This window comes from Staurois parvus, unplaced genomic scaffold (assembly GCF_062004578.1).
Source record: "Staurois parvus isolate SC_StPar_1 unplaced genomic scaffold, SC_StPar_1.0 ptg001730l, whole genome shotgun sequence".
NCBI classification, from domain to species: domain Eukaryota; kingdom Metazoa; phylum Chordata; class Amphibia; order Anura; family Ranidae; genus Staurois; species Staurois parvus.
In genome coordinates, this window is record NW_028319526.1 from 172,778 (window position 1) to 198,892 (window position 26,115).

A 26,115-nucleotide genomic window follows, 5' to 3' on the forward strand; every position below is an offset into this window, starting at 1 on the left:
CTTCAATGGGAAATCGGGCTCTATAGATTTCAAGGGGAAATAGTGCCCCATAGACTGCAATGGGAAATGGCACCCCACAGACTTCAATGGGAAATCGCGCCCTATAGATTCACTGTGAAATCATGCCCTATAGACTACAATGGGAAATCACACCCCATGGATTTCGCTGGGAAATGGCGCCCCACAGACTTCAATGGGAAATGGCGACCTATAGACTTCAATGGTAAATAGTGCCCCATAGACTTCCATGGGAAATCGCACCCCATAGATTTCATTGGCAAATGGTGCTCCTCAGACATCTATGGAAAATGGAGCCCCACAGACAGCAATGGGAAATGGCGCCCTATAGACTTCAATGGGAAATAGTGCCCCATAGACTTCGATGGGAAATCGCACCCCATAGATTTCATTGGCAAATGGTGCTCCACAGACTTCAATGGGAAATGGAGCCCAATAGACTTCAATGGGAAATCGCTCCCCATAGACTTCAGTGGGAAATGGTGCCTTTGTGTTCTGACAGGGGTCAGGGCATTCCACATAATACTACCATTACAACAGTTTCCTTTAATCCCAATTTGAACAAGAAAGTTCTATTGGTGCTTAAAAATGATAGTTAAAGCAGGACTCGACAAATGCCAGGTGCCATAGGCGCCAATGGGAAATCGCGTCCCATAGACTTCAATGGGAAATCGGGCTCTATAGATTTCAAGGGGAAATAGTACCCCATAGACTTCAATGGGAAATCGCACCCCATAGATTTCGATGGGAAATGACACCCCATAGACTTAAATGGGAAATGGTGCCTTTGTGTCCTGATAGGGGTCAGCACATTCCACATAATACCACCAGGGATGCTTACAACAGTTTCCTTTAATCCCACTTTGCACAAGAAAATACTGTTAGTGCAATAGTCTGCACATGCTCAGTTTAGTGTGTATTGCTACAGAGTGTTTTTTTTTCCTTGGGAGAGTGCATGTGATCAGCACAGGGCCAATCAGCACTGTCCAGACAGAGGTCAGGGTTTCTGCATCCTCCTAGAGCAAAATGAAAACTCCTCCTACAAACTTTAACCAGTGCTCTGCTGGACACTGATAGAAGTCACTAGATTGCTATATACTGCTGATGAGAAAAGGTATTTAGAAGTTTATATTTACTAAAATAATTTAATTTCCATGTTCTGTGTACTGTGGGAGACCAGATATAGTGAATGCAGGGTCCGGGGAGAGCAGATATAGTGAATGCGGGGTCCGGGGAGAGCGGATATAGTGAATGCAGGATCCGGGGAGAGCGGATATAGTGAATGCGGGGTCCGGGGAGAGCGGATATAGTGAATGCGGGGTCCGGGGAGAGCGGATATAGTGAATGCGGGGTCTGGGAAGAGCGGATATAGTGAATGCGGGGTCCGGGGAGAGCGGATATAGTGAATGCAGGATCCGGGGAGAGCGGATATAGTGAATGCGGGGTCCGGGGAGAGCGGATATAGTGAATGCGGGGTCCGGGGAGAGCGGATATAGTGAATGCGGGGTCCGGGGAGAGCGGATATAGTGAATGCGGGGTCCGGGGAGAGCGGATATAGTGAATGCGGGGTCCGGGGGGGGGTAGATATACTGAATGCGGGGTCCGGGGAGAGTGGATATAGTGAATGCGGGGTCTGGGGGGAGCGGATATAGTGAATGCGGGGTCCGGGGGAGCGGATATAGTGAATGCGAGGTCCGGGGGGGGTAGATATAGTGAATGCAGGGTCCGGGGAGAGCGAATATAGTGAATGCAGGGTCCGGGGGGGGGGGTAGATATAGTGAATGCAGGGTCTGGGGAGAGCGAATATAGTGAATGCGGGGACCGGGGAGAGCGGATATAGTGAATGCGGTGTCCGGGGGGAGCGGATATAGTGAATGCGGGGTCCAAGGGGGGTAGATATAGTGAATGCGGGGTCCGGGGAGAGCGGATATAGTGAATGCAGGATCCGGGGAGAGCGGATATAGTGAATGCGGGGTCCGGGGAGAGCGGATATAGTGAATGCGGGGTCCGGGGAGAGCGGATATAGTGAATGCAGGGTCCGGGGAGAGCGGATATAGTGAATGCGGGGTCCGGGGAGAGCGGATATAGTGAATGCGGGGTCCGGGGGGGGGTAGATATACTGAATGCGGGGTCCGGGGAGAGTGGATATAGTGAATGCGGGGTCTGGGGGGAGCGGATATAGTGAATGCGGGGTCCGGGGGAGCGGATATAGTGAATGCGAGGTCCGGGGGGGGGTAGATATAGTGAATGCAGGGTCCGGGGAGAGCGAATATAGTGAATGCAGGGTCCAGGGGGGGGGTAGATATAGTGAATGCAGGGTCTGGGGAGAGCGAATATAGTGAATGCGGGGACCGGGGAGAGCGGATATAGTGAATGCGGTGTCCGGGGGGAGCGGATATAGTGAATGCGGGGTCCAAGGGGGGTAGATATAGTGAATGCGGGGTCCGGGGAGAGCGGATATAGTGAATGCAGGGTCCAGGGGGGGGTAGATATAGTGAATGCGGGGTCTAGGGGGGTAGATATAGTGAATGCGGGGTCCGGGGGGGTAGATATACTGAATGCGGGGTCCGGGGGGGTAGATATACTGAATGCGGGGTCCGGGGGGGTAGATATACTGAATGCGGGGTCCGGGGGGGTAGATATACTGAATGCGGGGTCCAGGGGGGGGTAGATATAGTGAATGCAGGGTCCGGGGAGAGCGGATATAGTGAATGCGGGGTCCGGGGAGAGCGGATATAGTGAATGCGGGGTCCGGGGAGAGCGGATATAGTGAATGCAGGGTCCGGGGAGACCGGATATAGTGAATGCAGGGTCTGGGGGGGTAGATATACTGAATGCAGGGTCCGGGGGGGGTAGATATACTGAATGCAGGGTCCGGGGGGGTAGATATACTGAATGCGGGGTCCCAGGTTTAGTAACATATATGGAGGTATATAAATGCCTCAAGTGGTGTAGGACACAGATCGCTCCGCCTCTAGCTGAAATGTCGCTGTTGGATGGACTGGCCCTCAATTTTCTCAAGAGCCGCTGGAGTGTTTCGGTTCATCGCACCGTTTGTGATCCCTCCCAACAACGCATTCAAACAACGTATCTTCACACCCCCAACACACCAAGTTCCCCGTCTATCCACCAAAGTCCTGGAAGAGGGTCCCGGCTCCCAGACCAGGACTGCCAGCCAATACAGAGTGGGAAAGAGGAAGAGAAAAGTTATGAAAGTCCGATATGAATGAAAACAGAAGTACTTACTCTTCCTTTGCCTGAGTGCTATCACTTCTAGAATGAAGAGAGAGGAGAGGGGGAGAGGGGCAGGAGCGGGCGCACAAAGGAGGCACACAGAGGGAATTGGGGGGGGGGCAGAATTGGCATGCAGGTCAGCCAGCGTCCCCGACAAGCAGCAGATGCAGGCAAGCATGATTGAGTCGGTCGGAGAACAGACAAAAGGCCGGACAGAGACGGGACAAAACAAATCACACGGCGTTGGCAAGTGAGGAGGAGAAAAAAGAAATGAGAAACAAACAGTTACAAATCAAACGAAAAGGAAGAATAACATCAACAATAGAACAACGTTCGTTAGAAAGTTCTGAGAAAGAAGGAAAAATGGAGTTAGAGGAACGTTAGAGGAAGGAGAAAAGTTCTGAAGAGGCTTGAGGTGCACCGGGGACCTCAATAAGGGACCAGAAGACATTCACAGCCAGGAGGGGAGAAGAACATCTACAGTTCATGAAATACCAGATCTCTCCACGGGGAACTGAATGAGCTTGTAATCACAGTGGCAGTGGGGGGGTTGGAGGTTAGGGTCTCATCTCCATCAGAGGTCCCCACTTACATCAGGGTCCCCACTGGAGTCCCCCTTTAAATCAGGGTCCCCATCAGTGTTTCTGTCTTCCATCAGGGTCCCCAAGATAAGCATCCTACCTTACATCAGGGTGCCCATCTGAGTCCTACTTACATTAAGGAACCCATAAGAGTCCCCATTGCATCAGGATCCCCATCAAGGTCCGTCTTACATCAGGATCCCCATCAAGGTCCGTCTTACATCAGGATCCCCATCAAGGTCCGTCTTACATCAGGATCCCCATTAAGGTACCTCTTACATCAGGGTCCCCATCACGGTCCATCTTACATCAGGATCCCCATCAAGGTCCCTCTTACATCAGGATCCCCATTAAGGTCCCTCTTACATCAGGGTCCCCAGCAAGGTCCCTCTTACATCAGGATCCCCAGCAAGGTCCCTCTTACATCAGGGTCTCCATCAATATCCCTCTTACATCAGGATCCCCAGCAAGGTCCCTCTTACAACAGGATCCCCAGCAAGGTCCTTCTTACAACAGGATCCCCAGCAAGGTCCTTCTTACATCAGGATCCCCAGCAAGGTCCCTCTTACATCAGGATCCCCAGCAAGGTCCCTCTTACATCAGGATCCCCAGCAAGGTCCCTCTTACATCAGGGTTCCCAGGATAAGCTTCCTACCTTACATCAAGGTGCCCATCTGAGTCCTACTTACATTAAGGAACCCATCAGAGTCCCCGTTACATCAGGATCCCCATCAAGGTCCCTCTTACATCAGGATCCCCGTCAAGGTCCCTCTTACATCAGGATCCCCGTCAAGGTCCCTCGTACATCAGGATCCCCATCAAGGTCCCTCTTACATCAGGATCCCCATCAAGGTCCCTCTTACATCAGGGTCCTCATCAAGGTCCCTCTTACATCAGGGTCGTCATCAAGGTCCCTCTTACATCAGGGTCCCCATCAAGGTCCCTCCTACATCAGGGTCCCCGTCAATGTCCCTCTTACATCAGGATCCCCGTCAAGGTCCCTCTTACATCAGGATCTCCACCAAGGCCTCTCCTTGAATCAGGGTCCCCATCAGAGTCCTCCCCTTAAATCAGAGCCCCCCTTACATCAGAGTTAATTTCCATTGGAGTCCCCCTTACATCAAGGTACCTATCAGCATCCCCCCTTATATCAGAATCCCCCCTGGAGTCCCCCCTTACAACAGGGTCCCCATAAAAGTCCCCCTTACATCAGGGTCCCTCTTACATCAGGGTCCCCATCAGAGTCCTCTTCTTGAATCAGGGTCCCCAGCAGAGTCCCCCCTTACATAAGAGTCCATCTCTATTAGAGTCCCCCTTACTTAAGGGTATGCATCAGCATATCAGTGTGCGAGGAAACCAGAGTACCTGGAGGAAACCCAGACAGGCAGAGCATGCAAACTCCAGGCAGGTGGTGCTGTGGTTGGGATTTGAACCGATAACTCCAGTACTTCCAGGTGGAAGTGCTAACCATTTAGCCGTTGTGCTGCCCACCATTCAGACAACAATGGATTCCAAGCAGAAGCAATGTGCCATCAATGGGTTCCTGGCGAAGGAGGGGCTCCGGATGTCCCACATCCATAGAAAAAAATAATCCCTCTCACAGCAGTCACAGTCCTATAACCTCCACCCACTCCAACCCTCCGGTGTCAAGCTCTGGACCTTGAGGACAGGGCTGCTGTTAGAAACAATGGGGCCCCATACAGCCAAGCTGGCAAGCCCCCCCTTCCAAACACACAGTTTACTTCAGTTATGAATGTACACAGTTAGTGATTGGTACTGAGCACTCATTGTGTTCATTCGGGAAAAGAAGGGGCTGGCAAATGTGATCCTGAAAGATCTTATTGTGTGCTTGCAGCTGCTGAAAGGAGAGGAAGGAAGCTGGCAGCATTGTGGGGGTGAGGGCACCCAGCGGGAAATGTATGGTGCATAGGGATGGTGATGGGTGTGGTGGGGGGAAATTACTGGAACCAATCCCCTGTATGACTCTCTCTGCAGCAGCTGAAACAAGAGGAAGGAAGCTGGAAGTATTTTGAGGGTGAGGGCACCCAGGGGGAAATGTATGTTGCATAGGTATGGTGATGGGTGTGGTGGGGGCAATTACTGGAACCAATCCCCTGTATGACTCTCTCTGCAGCAGCTGAAACAAGAGGAAGGAAGCTGGCAGCATTGTGGGGGTGGGGGCACCCAGCGGGAAATGTATGGTGCATAGGGATGGTGATGGGTGTGGTGGGGGGAAATTACTGGAACCGATCCCCTGTATGACTCTCTCTGCAGCAGCTGAAACAAGAGGAAGGAAGCTGGAAGTATTTTGAGGGTGAGGGCACCCAGGGGGAAATGTATGTTGCATAGGTATGGTGAAGGGTGTGGTGGGGGCAATTACTGGAACCAATCCCCTGTATGACTCTCTCTGCAGCAGCTGAAACAAGAGGAAGGAACCTGGAAGCATTGTGGGGGTGAGGGCACCCAGGGGGAAATGTATGGTGCATAGGGATGGTGATGGGTGTGGTGGGGGGAAATTACTGGAACCAATCCCCTGTATGACTCTCTCTGCAGCAGCTGAAACAAGAGGAAGGAAGCTGGAAGTATTTTGAGGGTGAGGGCACCCAGGGGGAAATGTATGTTGCATAGGTATGGTGATGGGTGTGGTGGGGGCAATTACTGGAACCAATCCCCTGTATGACTCTCTCTGCAGCAGCTGAAACAAGAGGAAGGAAGCTGGCAGCATTGTGGGGGTGGGGGCACCCAGCGGGAAATGTATGGTGCATAGGGATGGTGATGGGTGTGGTGGGGGGAAATTACTGGAACCGATCCCCTGTATGACTCTCTCTGCAGCAGCTGAAACAAGAGGAAGGAAGCTGGAAGTATTTTGAGGGTGAGGGCACCCAGGGGGAAATGTATGTTGCATAGGTATGGTGAAGGGTGTGGTGGGGGCAATTACTGGAACCAATCCCCTGTATGACTCTCTCTGCAGCAGCTGAAACAAGAGGAAGGAACCTGGAAGCATTGTGGGGGTGAGGGCACCCAGCGGGAAATGTATGGTGCACAGGGAGGGCAATGGGTGTGGTGGGGGGCAATTACTGGAACCAATCCCCTGTATGACTCTCTGCAGCAGGTGAAACAAGAGGAAGGAAGCTGGAAGCATTGTGGGGGTGAGGGCACCCAGCGGGAAATGTATGGTGCATAGGGATGGTGATGGGTGTGGTGGGGGGAAATTACTGGAACCGATCCCCTGTATGACTCTCTCTGCAGCAGCTGAAACAAGAGGAAGGAAGCTAGAAGTATTTTGAGGGTGAGGGCACCCAGGGGGAAATGTATGTTGCATAGGTATGGTGATGGGTGTGGTGGGGGCAATTACTGGAACCGATCCCCTGTATGACTCTCTCTGCAGGAGCTGAAACAAGAGGAAGGAACCTGGAAGCATTGTGGGGGTGAGGGCACCCAGCGGGAAATGTATGGTGCACAGGGAGGGCGATGGGTGTGGTGGGGGGCAATTACTGGAACCAATCCCCTGTATGACTCTCTCTGCAGCAGCCGAAACAAGAGGAAGGAAGCTGGAAGCATTGTGGGGGTGGGGGCACCCAGGGGGAAATGTATGGTGCATAGGGATGGTGATGGGTGTGGTGGGGGGAAATTACTGGAACCGATCCCCTGTATGACTCTCTCTGCAGCAGCTGAAACAAGAGGAAGGAAGCTGGAAGTATTTTGAGGGTGAGGGCACCCAGGGGGAAATGTATGTTGCATAGGTATGGTGATGGGTGTGGTGGGGGCAATTACTGGAACCAATCCCCTGTATGACTCTCTCTGCAGCAGCTGAAACAAGAGGAAGGAACCTGGAAGCATTGTGGGGGTGAGGGCACCCAGGGGGAAATGTATGGTGCACAGGGAGGGCGATGGGTGTGGTGGGGGGCAATTACTGGAACCAATCCCCTGTATGACTCTCTCTGCAGCAGCTGAAACAAGAGGAAGGAACCTGGAAGCATTGTGGGGGTGAGGGCACCCAGCGGGAAATGTATGGTGCACAGGGAGGGCGATGGGTGTGGTGGGGGGCAATTACTGGAACCAATCCCCTGTATGACTCTGCAGCAGCTGAAACAAGAGGAAGGAAGCTGGAAGCATTGTGGGGGTGAGGGCACCCAGGGGGAAATGTATGGTGCATAGGGATGGTGATGGGTGTGGTGGGGGGAAATTACTGGAACCGATCCCCTGTATGACTCTCTCTGCAGCAGCTGAAACAAGAGGAAGGAAGCTGGAAGTATTTTGAGGGTGAGGGCACCCAGGGGGAAATGTATGTTGCACAGGGAGGGTGATGGGTGTGGTGGGGGGAAATTACTGGAACCAATCCCCTGTATGACTCTCTCTGCAGCAGCTGAAACAAGAGGAAGGAAGCTGGAAGTATTTTGAGGGTGAGGGCACCCAGGGGGAAATGTATGTTGCACAGGGAGGGTGATGGGTGTGGTGGGGGGAAATTACTGGAACCGATCCCCTGTATGGCTCTCTCTGCAGCAGCTGAAACAAGAGGAAGGAAGCTGGAAGCATTGTGGGGGTGAGGGCACCCAGGGGGAAATGTATGGTGCACAGGGAGGGTGATGGGTGTGGTGGGGGGAAATTACTGGAACCGATCCCCTGTATGGCTCTCTCTGCAGCAGCTGAAAGCCAGGGGGAGGGATTGAAGAAGCCAACTTCCAGCTGCTGCAGAGAGAGTCATACAGGGGATTGGTTCCAGTAGTTACCCCCTCCCACCATGCCAGCCATTTTTCCTGCCCACATCCAATTCACCCAGCTGCCTGGGCCCCACTGCTGGCCTGGGCCCCGTACGCAAGGACTGGTGTACCCCCTTATCCACGGCCCTGGTAGAGGACAACAGTGAACGCCGCTGCTGGGTGTTCTCTTGGCAGGTCCGGCTCTGACAGCATCAGCCTTCGGTGGCTTTGTGGTTCCACTTGCCAGACTGTCCTCCTCTTCTCCACGTCGAAGCTGCAGCTCCTTACCTTTGATGTAAGTGTAGATCTTTGTTTATTCCATGAAGAGTTACAATGTTTTTACGAACTCCTGCACCCTTAGATACTTTTTTTTCCTGCATACCGACATCCAGAAAAGGTTACAGAATATTTATGGAGATGACACCATTGAAAGGGGCATTGTCTTGTCTTTGGTGACTCTTGTCAATGGTGTCACTCTTCTGTGGATGATGAACAGCCGGCACCCCTCCTTCATCACGAACTCAATGATGGCACATGGCTTAAAGTGAGATTAAAGGCTGAAGGTTTGTTTTATACTTTCAAACATTCTATGCATGAAGGTAAAAAAACCTTCTGGGTGCAGCGCCACCCCCCCCCCCCCCCGCCCAGCCCCACCAAGCCTTACCTGAGCCCCCTCTGATCCAGCAATGTTCATGAGAGCCTCTGCTCTACGGGAACTCTCCCTCCTCATTGGCTGAAACAGGAGACTCAGGGTCAAGCACTCATGAGTGCTCCCAAGCGGCTTGCTATTGGGGTACTGCTAGAGGGGGAGGAGTCAGGAGTGCTGACGTGGGACCCAAGAACCACTGCTCAGAGCAGGTAAGTATAACACATTTGTTAATTAAAAGGAAAAAAAAAAAAAACAGGCTTTAATACCAGAAACAGATGAAAAAGAAGAAGGAGGAGAAGAAAGAGACAAAGGAGAAGGAGGAGGAAGAATGAGAAAAAGGAGGAGGAGGAAGAATGAGAAAAAGGAGGAGGAAAAGGAAAGAGGGAAGAAAAGAGAGGAAGGAGGGGGAAGGAGGGAGGAGGAAAGAAGATGTGAAAAAAAGAAGAAAAGGAATAAAAAACAAGAGGATAAAAGAAGAAAGAAGATAGAAGAAGAAAGAAGGAGGAAGAAGAAGAAGGAGAAAGAGGAAAAGGAGGAGGAACAATGAGGAAAATTAGGATAAGGAGAAGGGAGGAAGAGGAAGGAAGAGGAGGAAGGAGGAAGGAGAGAGGAGGAAGGAAGAGGGAGGAAGAGAGAGGAGGAGGAAGAAAGGAGAAGAGGAAGAAGAAAAAAAGGAGAAAGAGGAGAAGGATATGAAGGAGATGCAGGAAAAGCAGGAGGAAGAATGAGGAAAAGGAGGAAGAAGGAAGAGAGAGGAGGGAGGAGGAGGAGGGAGGAGGAAAGAAGAGATGGAAGGAGGGAGGAGTGAGGAGGAAAGAAGAGGAGGAAGGAGGGAGGAGGAGTGAGGAGGAAAGAAGGAAGAGAGAAGAAAGAAGAAGAAAAGAAACAAGAAAGAATAAGAAGAAGGAAGAAAGACGAAGAAGGGAGAAAGAAGACGAAGAAGGGAGAAAGAAGACGAAGAAGGGAGAAAGAAGCTTTAAGAAAGAAATGAGAAGAAGATAGAAGAAGAAAGATGAAGAAACGAAGGAGGAGGAAGAAGAAGGAGGGGAAAGAGGAGAAGCAGGAAAAGGAGGAGGAACAATGAGGAAAATGAGAAGGAGGAGGGAGGATGAGGGAGGAGGAGAAAGGAGGAGAGAAGAGGAGGAAGAAAGGAGAAGAAGAAGGAAGAAGATAGAAAAAAAAGGAGAAAGAGAAGTATAAGAAGGAGAAGTAGGAAGAGCAGGAGGAAGGGAGAAGATATAAGAAGTTAGAAGAAGAAAAGAAAGAAGACGAAGAAGGGAGAAAGAAGACGAAGAAGGGAGAAAGAAGACGAAGAAGGGAGAAAGAAGACGAAGAAGGGAGAAAGAAGACGAAGAAGGGAGAAAGAAGACGAAGCAGGGAGAAAGAAGACGAAGCAGGGAGAAAGAAGCTTTACGAAAGAAATGAGAAGACTATAAAATAAGAAAGAAGAAGAAAAGAAATAAGACGAAGAAGTTACTACATTTTAAATCTTCAACCCCAACTCACATTCCATAACTCTTGCAGTAATGGAGTTACCTTCAACATCTAACATTTCAGCGACCTATCTGAGTTAATAGAAGAGCGATGTCCACTTTTGCATGACCGTCAGTACAGTCCTCGTATTATTTCTGCTCAGGTATGTACTACACAAGCAGAGCATCAAAGAGATTTCTAAGAATAGATCTGCAGTTTTTCATCAACAATATGACTTCAGACAAAGACTGAGCCAAAGAAGCCCAGAACCTTCCTGAAACCTCCGGTGTTCTGGATCAAATTTAAAAATCAGGATGGATGCAAGGTTTAAACCGTGGTTAAGTCTCATGGGTCCCAATGGACCACTTGGGGCCTTTGGGGCCCCACACAGTGATCTTTAGCAGTATTTGTTCAGTGATACATGTTACTTCCATAAGCCAACCCAAGTGGACCTGTCTGAGTCAAGTATACGCTAAACAGCGAACCCAAATACTCACTTCCAGTAGAGTTGGATGAGCGTCGTTGCATGGAGCTGGAGATGGAAGCCTCTGTTGGCAGCGGAGGAGGGGGTGGTGGGTAACACAGGTTGTCCGGAAGCGGAGGAGGAATCGGGGGAGGCGGAACGTTTCCTGCGGGCGTCTTGTCTGCAGTACTGCCATTAGGGACGCTCTCGTTTGACAGAAGGGAACCCTTGAAAAGAAAAGATTATAATTGTAACATTTTGTTTTAAAGGAAGTTGAGTTTTGGTCATTTTTTAAAATCTAAATATTTACAATTTCAAGATGTTTTATTTAAAATATCTCAACAGGTGACACAATGCCTCCGTGACACTGTCAAAGCATGCTGCGTCTGATGAACCCCAAACTACATGAAGACGATGGGGGAGTTGGACTGAACACCTCGCCAACCTCATTTTCTCCAGAATTCACAAAGTGGTGATAAAAACGTTCAGATTTGAATCTCATGTCTGGTTAGGCAGCCAGAGAAGGTGACACATTGGACCAACCACAGTCCACGTAAGACACATATTACAGAGCAGACGAGCTAGAATGTATGCAGGGCACCATAACCCTTTACTAGCCAAGGGTCTACAACAGACTTCTGATGAGGCCAGGGCTTTTCTTCTCAGAGAATAGGTGCAGGAACTCCCACTTTCCGAGTTACCCCTTGACTCCGCCCCCTACCCGCCTCCGAGCACCATTTCTGGGTTCCACCCCCTACCCACCTCCCACCACCACCCCTTTCAGAGAATATATTAAGTCATTTGTATGGAATTTGTTAACGATAACAAGAAAGCAGTCAAATAGACCCACCCCAGCAACAATAGATCCCCACACAACTATAGACCCCCAGCAATTGCGGCTCCCCAGCAACAGTATACCCCTCCCAACAAAAATGTAATAAAATATCCCCCAGCAACAATAGATATACACACAACTGTAGACCCCCAGCAACTGCGGCTCCCCAGCAACAGTATACCCCTCCCAGCAAAAATGGACCGCCTGTAATAAAATATCCCCCAGCAACAATAGACCTATGGCAGCAGCAACAGATCTCCCCACAGCCAGAATCAGTCCGTCAACAGTAGATCCCTCCCAGGAACAGTTAACCCCCCCCCCCCCAGCAACAACAGACTTCTGATAAGGCCAGAGCTTTTTTTCTCAGAGAATAGGTGCAGGAACTCCCACTTTCTGAGTTATCCCTTGACTCCGCCCCCTACCCGCCTCCGAGCGCCATTTCTGGGTTCCACCCCCTACCCACCTCCCACTACCACCCCTTTCAGAGAATATATTAAGTCATTTGTATGGAATTTGTTAACGATAACAAGGAAAGCAGTCAAATAGACCCACCCCAGCAACAATAGATCCCCACACAACTATAGACCCCCAGCAACTGCGGCTCCCCAGCAACAGTATACCCCTCCCAACAAAAATGGACTGCCTGTAATAAAATATCCCCCAGCAACAATAGACCTATGACAGCAGCAACAGATCTCCCCACAGCCAGAATCAGTCTGTCAACAGTAGATCCCAGGAACAGTTGACCCCCTCCCCAGCAACAACAGACTTCTGATAAGGCCAGGGGTTTTCTTCTCAGACAATAGGTCCCACTTTCCGAGCTACCCCTTGACTCCACCCCTACCCACCGTAGATCCCTCCCAGGAACAGTTGACCCCCCCCCCAGCAACAACAGACTTCTGATAAGGCCAAGGCTTTTTTTGCAGAGAATAGGTGCAGGAACTCCCACTTTCCGAGTTACCCCTTGACTCCACCCCCTACCCACCGTAGATCCCTCCCAGGAACAGTTGACCCCCCCCCAGCAACAACAGACTTCTGATAAGGCCAGAGCTTTTTTTCATAGAATAGGTGCAGGAACTCCCACTTTCCGAGTCACCCGTTGACTACGTCCCCTACCCACCTCCGAGCACCATTTCTGGGTTCCACCCCCTACCCACCTCCCCATACCCATAATTTGTATGGAATTTGTTAACGATAATAAGGAAAGCAGTCAAATAGACCCACCCCAGCAACAATAGATATACACACAACTATAGACCCCCAGCAACTGCGGCTCCTCAGCAACAGTATACCCCTCCCAACAAAAATGGACCGCCTGTAATAAATATCCCCCAGCAACAACAGACCTATGGCAGCAGCAATGGATCTCCCCACAGCCAGAATCAGTCAGTCAACAGTAGATCCCTCCCAGGAACAGTTGACCCCCCCCCCCCAGCAACAACAGACTTCTGATAAGGCCAGGGCTTTTTTTCTCAGAGAATAGGTGCAGGAACTCCCACTTTCCGAGTCACCCGTTGACTACGCCCCCTACCCACCTCTGAGCGCCATTTCTGGGTTCCACCCCCTACCCACTTCCCACTACCACCCCTTTCAGAGAATATATTAAGTAATTTGTATGGAATTTGTTAATGATAACAAGGAAAGCAGCCAAATAGACCCACCCCAGCAACAATAGATCCACACACAACTATAGACCCCCAGCAACAATAGATCCACACACAACTATAGACCCCCAGCAACTGCGGCTCCCCAGCAACAGTATACCCCTCCCAACAAAGATGGACCACCTGTAATAAAATATCCCCCAGCAACAATAGACCTATGACAGCAGCAACAGATCTCCCCACAGCCAGAATCAGTCCGTCAACAGTAGATCCCTCCCAGGAACAGTTGACCCCCCCCCCCCAGCAACAACAAACTTCTGATAAGGCCAGAGCTTTTTTTCTCAGAGAATAGGTGCAGGAACTCCCACTTTCCGAGTCACCCCTTGACTACGCCCCCTACCCACCTCCCAGCAGCGTTTCTAGGTTCCACCCCATCACTGCAGGGGGGCTCTACCTAAAAGGGGCCTAGCACCTGATGACACTACTTGCTGTAACCAGACTTAAGGGTGTCAAACTGTTGGCCCTCCAGCTGTTGCCAAACTACAAGTCCCATCATGCCTCTGCCTTTGGGAGTCATGCTTGTAACTTTCAATCTTGCAATGCCTCATGGGACTTGTAGTTTTGCAACAGCTGGAGGGCTGTCAGTTTGACACCCTTGAGTCTGGTTACATCAAGTAGTGTCATCAGGTGCTAGGCCCCATTTAAGTAGAGCCCCCCTGCAGTGATGTCAGCACCCACATATCAGTCAGGTAGGAGGGGAGCACACCCCCACAATTGGGTGCATGGGAGCCGACATTTTCAGCATTGCATGCGATATTTAGGAGAAACACCTAAAAACTGTATGCAATCAGCTTTAGTGAATGGAGCCCATAGTGCATATCTCAGAGAAGAACTGTCAAAAAAAAAAAGCTGAGAGAAGTCTACACTCACCGGCCACTTTATTGGGTCCACCTTGCTAGTAACGGGTTGGACCCCCTTTTGCCTTCAGTCTTTGTGGCATAGATCCAACAAGGTGTTGGAAACATTCCTCAGAGATTTTGGTCCATATTGACATGGTAGCATCACACAGTTGCTGCAGATTTGTCGGCTGCACATCCATGATGCAAATTTCCCGTTCCACCACATCCCAAAGGTGCTCTATTGGATGGAGATCTGGTGGCTGTGGAGGCCATTGGAGTGCAGGGACCTCACTGTCATGTTCCAGAAACCAGTTGGAGATGATTGGCGCTGTGTGACATGGAGCATTATCCTGCTGGAAGGAGCCATCAGAAGTTGGGGACACTGGAGTCATAAAGGGATGGACATGGTCAGCAACCAGACTTAGGTAGTCCATGGAGTTTAAACGATGTTCCATTGGTACTCCATTGGTACCAATGGAGCTCCATTTTTAATGGGCCCAAAGTGTGCCAACAAAATCTCCCCCACACCATGACACCACCACCACCAGCCTGAACCATTGATACAAGGCAGGATGGATCCCCCACACCATGACACCACCACCACTAGCCTGAACCATTGATACAAGGCAGGATGGATCCCCCACACCATGACACTAACACCACCAGCCTGGACCGTTGATACAAGGCAGGATGGATCCCCCACACCATGACACCACCACCACCAGCCTGAACCATTGATACAAGGCAGGATGGATCCCCCACACCATGACACCACCACCACTAACCTTGACCGTTGATACAAGGCAGGATGGATTCCCCACACCATGACACCACCACCACTAGCCTGAACCATTGATACAAGGCAGGATGGATCCACCACACCATAACACTAACACCACCAGCCTGGACCGTTGATACAAGGCAGGATGGATCCCCCACACCATGACACCACCACCACCAGCCTGAACCATTGATACAAGGCAGGATGGATCCACCACACCATGACACCACCACCACTAACCTTGACCGTTGATACAAGGCAGGATGGATCCACCACACCATGACACCACCACCAGCCGGAACTGCTGATACAAGGCAGGATGGATCCCCCACACCATGACACCACCACCACCAGCCGGAACTGCTGATACAAGGCAGGATGGATCCACCACACCATGACACCACCTCCACCACCAGCCTGAACCATTGACACAAGGCAGGATGGATCCACCACACCATGACACCACCTACACCACCAGCCTGAACCATTGATACAAGGCAAGATGGATCCATGCTTTCATGTTGTTTACGCCACATTCTGACCCTACCATCTGAATGTCGCAGCTGAAATCCAGACTCTTCAGAACAGGTAACATTTCTCCAATCTTCTATTGTCCAATTTCAGTGAGCCTGTGGGAATTGTAGCCTCTGTTTCCTATTCTTAGCTGAGGGGAGTAATACCCGGTGTGGTCTTCTGCTGCTGTAGCCCATCTGCTCCAAGGTTGAACGTGTTGTGCGTTCAGAGATGGTATTCTTCATACCTTGGTTGTAACGAGGGGTTATTGGAGTTACTGTTGCCTTTCTATCATCTGGAACTCTTACCTCTGACATCAACAAGGCATTTTCCTCCACACAACTGCCACTCACTGGATATTTTCTCTTTTTCGGACCATTCTCTGTAAACCCTAGAGATGGTTGTACGTGAAAATCCCTGTAGATCAGCAGTTTCTGAAATACTCAGACCAGCCCGTCTGTCACCAACAACCATGACACGTTCAAAGTCACTTAAATCCCCTTCCTTCCCCATTCTGATGCTCGGTTTGACCTTCAGCAAGTCGTCTTCATCACGTCTAGATGCCTAAGTTGCTACCATGTGATTGGCTGATTAGCAATTTGTGTTACCGAGCAATTGAACAGGTGGACCTAATAAAGAGGCCGGTGAGTGTATGTCCCCTTTTCAGGACTGCAGGATAGGTAGGAGGTGGTGGTGATGGGGGGGGGGGGGGGATTTTTAAGAACAGTTAAGCCTAGTACACAAGATCAGAAAATTGGGCGAAAAATACCGCTTTTGTACAATAATCTGATCACAACTTTCACAGCTTTTGTCTGAAACTGTATGAAGGGAGATGCACGAAAAACGTTTCCATACGATACCAGATCGTACATTCTTCGTTTAACCAGCACAGTATTCGCCCAAAAGCAGACCGCGCATGCTCAGAAATGGAAGAATAAACTACAATACAACACATGACATCACTTCCGCAGTTGTATTCTGTCGTACCAGAATGTTTGCAAGTTGAGCAACCTCTTCATTTTCCACGAGACTACCATGCACAAAAAAAACAAAACGGACGATCATTGGTGCGATATTCTTGGGGTCCTTTCACACGGGCATTCCGTTTTTCAGTTCAGTCACATTTTTTCCAAGAAAAATTGGATCAGTTCACATTAGTTTTTCATCAGTTTACATCCATTTAGATCAGTTTACATCCGTTTTTCATCAGTTTACATCCATTTAGATCAGTTTAGGTCATTTTTTCATCAGTTTACATCCATTTAGATCACCTTACATCAGTTTACATCCATTTAGATCATCTTACATCAGTTTACATCTGTTTAGATCAGTTTACATCAGTTTTTCATCAGTTTACATCCATTTAGATCATCTTACATCCGTTTTTCATCAGTTTACATCCATTTAGATCAGTTTACATCAGCTTTTCATCAGTTTACATTGATTTAGATCAACTTACATGCATTTTTCATCAGTTTACATCCATTTAGATCAGTTTACATCAGCTTTTTATCAGTTTACATCAGTTTAGATCAGTTTATGTAATTTTTTTCATCAGTTTACATCCATTTGGATCAGTTTACATCCGTTTTCAACAGTTTAAATCCATGTAGATCAGTTTACATTAGTTTTTTATCAGTTTATTCTGTTTAGATCAGTTTAGGTCAGTTTTTAATCAGTTTACATCCATTTAGATCAGTTTACATCCATTTTTCATCAGTTTACATCCGTTTAGATCATTTTACATCTGTGTTTCATCAGTGTACATCCATTTAGATCATCGTATATCCATTTTTCATCAGTTTACATCCATTTAGATCATCTTACATCCATTTTTCATCAGTTTACATCCATTTAGATCAGTTTACGTCAGTTTTTTAGCCGTTTACATCTATTTAGATCATCTTACATCCGGTTTTCATCAGTTTACATCCATTTGGATCAGTTTACATCCGTTTTCATCAGTTTAAATCAATGTAGATCAGTTTACATCCGTTTTCATCAATTTATTCTGTTTAGCTCAGTTTTTCATCAGTTTACATCCATTTACATCAGTTTACATAAGTTTTTCATCAGTTTACATCTGAGTTTCATCAGTTTACATCCATTTACAGCCATTTAGATCATTTTACTTCTGTGTTTCATCAGTTTACATCCATTTACATCCATTTAGATCATTTTACATCTGGGTTTCATCAGTTTACATCCACTTTTTTACATCCTTTACCAATGCAAAAATGGACCGTATGTCAGTTTACATCCGTTTACATCCGTTTTTTTGTCCATTCTGTGTTTTTTTTACAGAAGAAAAGTAGGGTTTTCTTCCGTTAAAAAAAACAGATGTAAACGAATATGGACATTAATGGATGTAAACAGATGATCATCCGTTTACATCCACTAGTCCATAGAGATAAATGGGGGGCCATTTTTCATCCATAAATGGACAGATGAAAAAAGGACATCGTGTGTACCAGGCTCTAGCCTGTATTACCACTTTAAATTGCGATCCTATGGTCATGGCCACAGCAGGTGGGTGGGGCTGGGAACACCATCCAGAGATCTTTCACTGGTCTGTTTAAAGGGTAACTCCATTTTTATACTGTATGCATTTCTGGCTAAATTCTAAGCCAGCCCAGCAAAATAATTTCAAAAACGATAAGAAATCAGTTGGTGATGTTATTGGTTGGGACTGATTTTTAAAGTGTACCAAAATTCCGGACCGCGCATTCACTATATCGGCTCTCCCCGGACCCCGCATTCACTATATCGGCTCTCCCCGGACCCTGCATTCACTATATCGGCTCTCCCCGGACCCTGCATTCACTATATCTGCTCTCCCCGGACCCCGCATTCACTATATCCGCTCTCCCCGGACCCCGCATTCACTATGTTTGGCCTCCCTGGACCCTGCATTCACTATATCGGCTCTCCCCGGACCCCGCATTCACTATATCGGCTCTCCCCGGACCCTGCATTCACTATATCGGCTCTCCCCTGACCCCGCATTCACTATATCCGCTCTCCCCGGACCCCGCATTCACTATATCCGCTCTCAATGGACCCCGCATTCACTATATCCGCTCTCCCCGGACCCCGCACTCACTGTATCCGCTCTCCCCGGACCCCTCATTCACTATATACGCTCTCCCCGGACCCTGCATTCACTATATCCGCTCTCCCCGGACCCCGCATTCACTATATCCGCTCTCCCCGGACCCCGCATTCACTATATCTGCTCTCACCGGACCCCGCATTCACTATATCCGCTCTCCCCGGACCCCGCATTCACTATATCCGCTCTCCCCGGACCCTGCATTCACTATATCTGCTCTCCCCGGACCCCGCATTCACTATATCTGCTCTCCCCGGACCCCGCACTCACTGTATCCGCTCTCCCCGGACCCCTCATTCACTATATACGCTCTCCCCGGACCCCGCATTCACTATATCCGCTCTCCCTGGACCCCGCATTCACTATATCCTCTCTCCCCGGACCCCGCATTCACTATATCCGCTCTCCCCGGACCCCGCATTCCCTATATCCGCTCTCCCCGGACCCCGCATTCACTATATCCGCTCTCCCCGGACACTGCATTCACTATGTCCGCTCTCCCCGGACCCCGCATTCACTATATCCGCTCTCCTCGGACCCCACATTCACTATAGCCACTGTCCTCGGACCCCACATTCACTATATCCGCTCTCCCTGGACCCCGCATTCACTATATCCGCTCTCCCCGGACCCCGCATTCACTATATTTGGTCTCCCACAGTACACAAAACTTGGAAATGTAATTATTTTAGTAAATATAAACTGCTAAATATTTTTTCACATCAGCAGTATAGAGCGGTCTTGCGACTTCTGTCAGTGTCCAGCATAGCACTGGTTACAGCTGGTATGAGGAATTTGCATTCTGCTCTAAGAGGATGCAGGACCCTGACTTCTTTCTGGACAGCGCTGAATAGCCCTGTGATGATCACATGCACTCTCCCAAGAAAAAAACAAAAAACCTTTCTAGCAATACACACCAAACTGAGCATGTGCTGCTTGCCCCCAAGGCTCAGTTCTATCAGCAGATGGATTGGGGACAGTAGAAGAAGGGGCGGATCAGAGGAGACAGGATCAAACAGCCTTTTTACACAATGCAGAGAATTAACCCCTTAGGTCCCACAGTGAGTATAACCAGCATGCTTTCCTGTGTCTACAGACTGATTGTACTGTGGGGGGGTTTGGTAACACTCTAAGCAGTGGCCAGCCTACCTCCTCGCTGTGTGCCATCTTCCTGCCCTCCGGAGACTCTGCGGAGTTCTGCCCCAGGTACTTGTAGTAATCCCCAGTGCTGGGCTGCTTATTGAAGTTCCTTGACTTTCGGCAGGAGTCGGTCCTTCGTAGCCCCTCAGGACTGCTTTCCCGGGATATCAGCTGCAAACACAGAAAGCAGACAGTGTGAGGCTGCAGGTCATGTGAAGAAAAGAGAACAGCAAGTGACACCAAAGGACGTCCTTCTTCTCCACAAATCATCTATCCACATCCCCTACCCTGTCATTGGCCCGGTCATTGAATCTTCATGAAATTGTGGTTTTCTGTCTCTTTGTAAATTTTTGTTCTATCTACAGAATAAATAAAAATATAAATACCGTATTTTTTGCTCCATAAGACGCATTCCCCCCCCCCCCCAAAAAGGGGGAAAATGTCAGTGCGTCTTATAGAGCGAATATGGAGCGGCCGGTCTGGTAGTCCCACCGCCGACCGCCGTGTCAGAATACCGGGCCGGCCGCTCAGCTCTGCAGCGGAAACTTACCTGTTCCTCGGTCCAATGCTGTGAAGTCTTCCCACGCCGGCATCGTTAGTGTGGGCTCTTGGCTGTGACAGCTGTGTGCCCACTGCGCATGCGCGAGAAGTGCTGCACTTTGAGAACTGACCGGCGTCTTCTGGGACACATGACAGGTCCCAGAAGACACCGGGCCATTCACAAAATGCAGCGCTTCTCGCGCATGCGCAGTGGGCACCTGGTACAGCCGGACACAGCCGGGTGCGCACACTAAAGGGAAGACAACTCTGCGGAAGTGGGAGTGGGTACCCGCTTCCCCTTTCTCGCCAAAGGTCCGCAGTCCCTGGTCATCACCTGCACTGTGTCCGCAGTCTCTGGTCATGTCCTGTAGTATGTCCGCAGTCTCTGGTCATCTCCTGTACTATGTCCGCAGTCTCTGGTCATCTCCTGTACTGTGTCTGCAGTCTCTGGTCATCTCCTGTACTGTGTCCGCAGTCTCTGGTCATCTCCTGTACTGTGTCTGCAGTCTCTGGTCATCTCCTGTAGTATGTCTGCAGTCTCTGGTCATCTCCTGTAGTATGTCTGCAGTCTCTGGTCATCTCCTGTACTGTGTCCGCAGTCTCTGGTCATCTCCTGTACTGTGTCCGCAGTCTCTGGTCATCTCCTGTACTGTGTCTGCAGTCTCTGGTCATCTCCTGTACTATGTCTGCAGTCTCTGGTCATCTCCTGTACTGTGTCCGCAGTCTCTGGTCATCTCCTGTACCGTGTCCGCAGTCTCTGGTCATCTCCTGTAGTATGTCTGCAGTCTCTGGTCATCTCCTGTACTGTGTCCACAGTCTCTGGTCATCTCCTGTACTGTGTCCGCAGTCTCTGGTCATCTCCTGTACTGTGTCCGCAGTCTCTGGTCATCTCCTGTACTGTGTCTGCAGTCTCTGGTCATCCCCTGTACTATGTCCGCAGTCTCTGGTCATCTCCTGTACTGTGTCCGCAGTCTCTGGTCATCTCCTGTACTGTGTCCGCAGTCTCTGGTCATCTCCTGTACTATGTCCGCAGTCTCTGGTCATCTCCTGTACTGTGTCCGCAGTCTCTGGTCATCTCCTGTACTGTGTCCGCAGTCTCTGGTCATCTCCTGTACTGTGTCTGCAGTCTCTGGTCATCTCCTGTACTGTGTCCGCAGTCTCCGGTCATCTCCTGTACTGTGTCCGCAGTCTCTGGTCATCTCCTGTACTGTGTCCGCAGTCTCTGGTCATCTCCTGTACTATGTCCGCAGTCTCTGGTCATCTCCTGTACTGTGTCCGCAGTCTCCGGTCATCTCCTGTAGTATGTCTGCAGTCTCTGGTCATCTCCTGTACTATGTCTGCAGTCTCTGGTCATCTCCTGTACTATGTCTGCAGTCTCTGGTCATCTCCTGTACTATGTCCGCAGTCTCTGGTCATCCCCTGTACTGTGTCTGCAGTCTCTGGTCATCTCCTGTACTATGTCCGCAGTCTCTGGTCATCTCCTGTACTGTGTCTGCAGTCTCTGGTCATCTCCTGTACTATGTCCGCAGTCTCTGGTCATCTCCTGTACTGTGTCTGCAGTCTCTGGTCATCTCCTGTACTATGTCCGCAGTCTCCGGTCATCTCCTGTACTGTGTCTGCAGTCTCTGGTCATCTCCTGTGCTGTGTCTGCAGTCTCTGGTCATCTCCTGTACTGTGTCCGCAGTCTCTGGTCATCTCCCGTACTATGTCCGCAGTTCAGAATATTTTTTTCTTGTTTTTCTCCTCTAAAACCTAGGTGCGTTTATGGAGCGAAAAATACGGTATATATAATTAAACAAAAATTGCTTACTTCAGCATAGAAAACAATAAACGGCTTTTTTTGCCAGAAAAAAACAAAACAGAAGAAATCATATTTTAATATTATTATTATCTTAATAAGAAACGATGAAACATTCATCCCACACATTGATCCCACACATTGATCCCACACACTGATCCCATACACTGATCCCACACATTGATCCCACACATTGATCCCACACATTGATCCCACACATTGATCCCACACATTGATCCCACACATTGATCCCACACATTGATCCCACACATTGATCCCACACACTGATCCCATACATTGATCCCACACACTGATCCCACACATTGATCCCATACATTGATCCCACACATTGATCCCATACATTGATCCCACACATTGATCCCACACACTGATCCCACACACTGATCCCATACATTGATCCCACACATTGATCCCACACACTGATCCCACACATTGATCCCACACATTGATCCCACACATTGATCCCACACACTGATCCCATACACTGATCCCACACATTGATCCCACACATTGATCCCACACATTGATCCCACACACTGATCCCATACATTGATCCCACACATTGATCCCACACATTGATCCCACACACTGATCCCACACATTGATCCCACACACTGATCCCACACACTGATCCCATACATTGATCCCACACACTGATCCCATACATTGATCCCATACATTGATCCCATACATTGATCCCACACATTGATCCCACACATTGATCCCACACATTGATCCCACACACTGATCCCATACATTGATCCCACACACTGATCCCACACATTGATCCCATACATTGATCCCACACATTGATCCCACACATTGATCCCACACATTGATCCCACACATTGATCCCACACATTGATCCCACACACTGATCCCACACACTGATCCCACACATTGATCCCACACATTGATCCCACACATTGATCCCATACATTGATCCCATACATTGATCCCACACACTGATCCCACACACTGATCCCATACATTGATCCCACACATTGATCCCACACATTGATCCCACACATTGATCCCACACATTGATCCCAAACATTGATCCCACACATTGATCCCACACATTGATCCCACACATTGATCCCACACATTGATCCCACATATTGATCCCACACATTGATCCCACACATTGATCCCAAACATTGATCCCAAACATTGATCCCAAACATTGATCCCATACATTGATCCCATACATTGATCCCATACATTGATCCCATACATTGATCCCAAACATTGATCCCATACATTGATCCCACACATTGATCCCACACATTGATCCCATACATTGATCCCATACATTGATCCCATACATTGATCCCATACATTGATCCCATACATTGATCCCACACACTGATCCCACACATTGATCCCACACATTGATCCCATACATTGATCCCATACACTGATCCCATACATTGATCCCACACATTGATCCCACACACTGATCCCACACATTGATCCCATACATTGATCCCATACATTGATCCCACACATTGATCCCACACATTGATCCCACACATTGATCCCACACATTGATCCCATACACGCCGCCTTTTTTAAAAAATATGATCTTACAAAAATCTAGGGGATGTGAAAGGATAGAAAGAGAAGCCCCACCCCCAGAGACTGACAGACAGCAGTTACAGGGACCTGACATTCCTCCACACCTTTGTCCAGGCTCCCGGCCGCCACCCGTCCTTCTCAAGACCCCGAATCTTCCCAACCTCACCCAGAATGTTGTGCACCACCACCTCCACAGGAAGGACTTTTTTGCGAATGGAAACCTGACAGCATGTATTCCACGTGTAGTAACGGACTACTAGGTTAACTAGAAAAAATGTCTCAAAATCAAAGTCCTGGTGAGTTTGAAAGGCTCCCTAAGACCACTCCGCGTAACTCAAGCAGGAAAGAAAAGGGAGACCCAGAGCCCCACCCACCCGCTTGTAGACTTCTATATTGAAGGGGCACTGAAGCAAGAAATAGTCCATCGTCTCCTCCACCCCACCGCACTCCACTCTTGGACAACCACGGTTCTCCGCAGAGCGATGCTTCAGGCTGCCCTTCACATAGAGTCTGCCATGGAACGAGAGCCAGGCCAAGTCCCGAAACTTCAAAGGGATTCTCTCCAGATTCATCAAACGCGGACCCTCCCTCATAACAGGGCCTGGCCAATCCCTCAAGGCCAATGGCTCACTAAAAGCAGATTTAACAACCCTCCTCTCCAGGGCCTTCCTAGGAAGAGACTTAATTTCTTCCGCTGTCACTCGCCATTGCCGAAGCATTTTCAGACATGGGGCAACATAAGCCGGGAGCTTACCATGTTGGACCCTCAGGCTTTTCACTGGCCCATCATTTTCCCATCTCCACAGAAAAGGCCTAAACCAGGACTGAAAAATACCGACCCACCCAGGCGGTTCCTCTGCCAACATGCTACCAAAATTATGTTTCAAAGATCAACCAGATCTGGTTGATGTGCAGCAATGAATGTGCACATCAACCAGATCTGCCTCTCTAGATATTTTGTTTTTAAAAAAAGCCGTCACAGTCCAGCGTGTCTCTTTGTAATGTCCTCAGTGAGCTCCCAAACCTCTTCTTTACCCCCTCATTTAGGTATGTCTGAAAATAGGCAGTATATGTTCACTGGGGTCATGTTCCCCGCTCTATGTACACTGCAAACCTCATAGTCCATCTTGGGAGCCAGCAAGAGAGGGTGGTTACATTCCTACATACAGCGGGACCAAGGCAGGGTGGCTACATTCCTACATACAGTGGGACCAAGGCAGGGGGGCCACATTCCTACATACAGCGGGACCAAGGCAGGGTGGCGACATCACTTCATACTTTGGGACCAAGGCAGGGGGGCCACAATCCTACATACAGTGAGACCAGGGCTGGGTGACTACATTCCTACATACAGGGGGACAAGGCAGGGGGACTACATTCCTACATACAGGGGGACCAAGGCAGGGTGGCTACATTCCTATATACAGTGGGACCAAGGCAGGGTTGCTACGTTTCTACATACATTGGGACCAAGGCAGGGTGACTACATTCCTACATACAGGGGGACCAAGGCAGGGGGGCTACATTCCTACATACAGGGGGACCAAGGCAGGGTGGCTACATTCCTACATAGAGGGGGACCAAGGCAGGGTGGCTACATTCCTACATACAGGGGGACCAAGGCAGGGGGGCTACATTCCTACATACAGGGGGACCAAGGCAGGGTGGCTACATTCCTACATAGAGGGGGACCAAGGCAGGGTGGCTACATTCCTACATACAGGGGGACCAAGGCAGGGTGGCTACATTCCTACATACAGGAAAACCAAGGCAGTGTGGCCACATTCCTAGATACAGTGGGACCAAGGCAGGGTTGCTACGTTCCTACATACATTGGGACCAGGGCAGGGTGGCTACATTACTACATAGAGGGAGACCAAGGCAGGGTGGCTACATTACTACATACAGGGAGACCAAGGCAGGGTGGCTACGTTCCTACATACAGTGAGACCAAGGCAGGGTGGCTACGTTCCTACATACAGGGAGACCAAGGCAGGGTGGCTACATTCCTACATACAGCGGGACCAAGGCAGGGTGGATACATTCCTACATACAGGGGGACCAGGGCAGGGTAGCTATGTTCCTACATACAGTTGGACCAAGGCAGGGTGGCGACATCGCTTCATACATTGGGACCAAGGCAGGGTGGCTACACTCCTACATACAGTTGGAC

The 26,115-nt window shown here is 49.5% G+C and overlaps 1 protein-coding gene across 1 annotated transcript in view; it reads right to left on the reverse strand.

Moving 5' to 3' along the window:
* Positions 1-26,115, reverse strand: part of LOC149434589 (espin-like) — a gene marked incomplete at its 5' end in the record, with an annotated part of 79,138 nt that overhangs the window by 48,343 nt on the left and 4,680 nt on the right. The window contains 3 exons of the mRNA XM_089663610.1: positions 3,265-3,291; positions 11,153-11,345; positions 20,012-20,173. Coding sequence (XP_089519736.1) covers positions 3,265-3,291; positions 11,153-11,345; positions 20,012-20,173 — 382 coding nt within the window. The remainder of the gene's footprint in view (positions 1-3,264; positions 3,292-11,152; positions 11,346-20,011; positions 20,174-26,115) is intronic.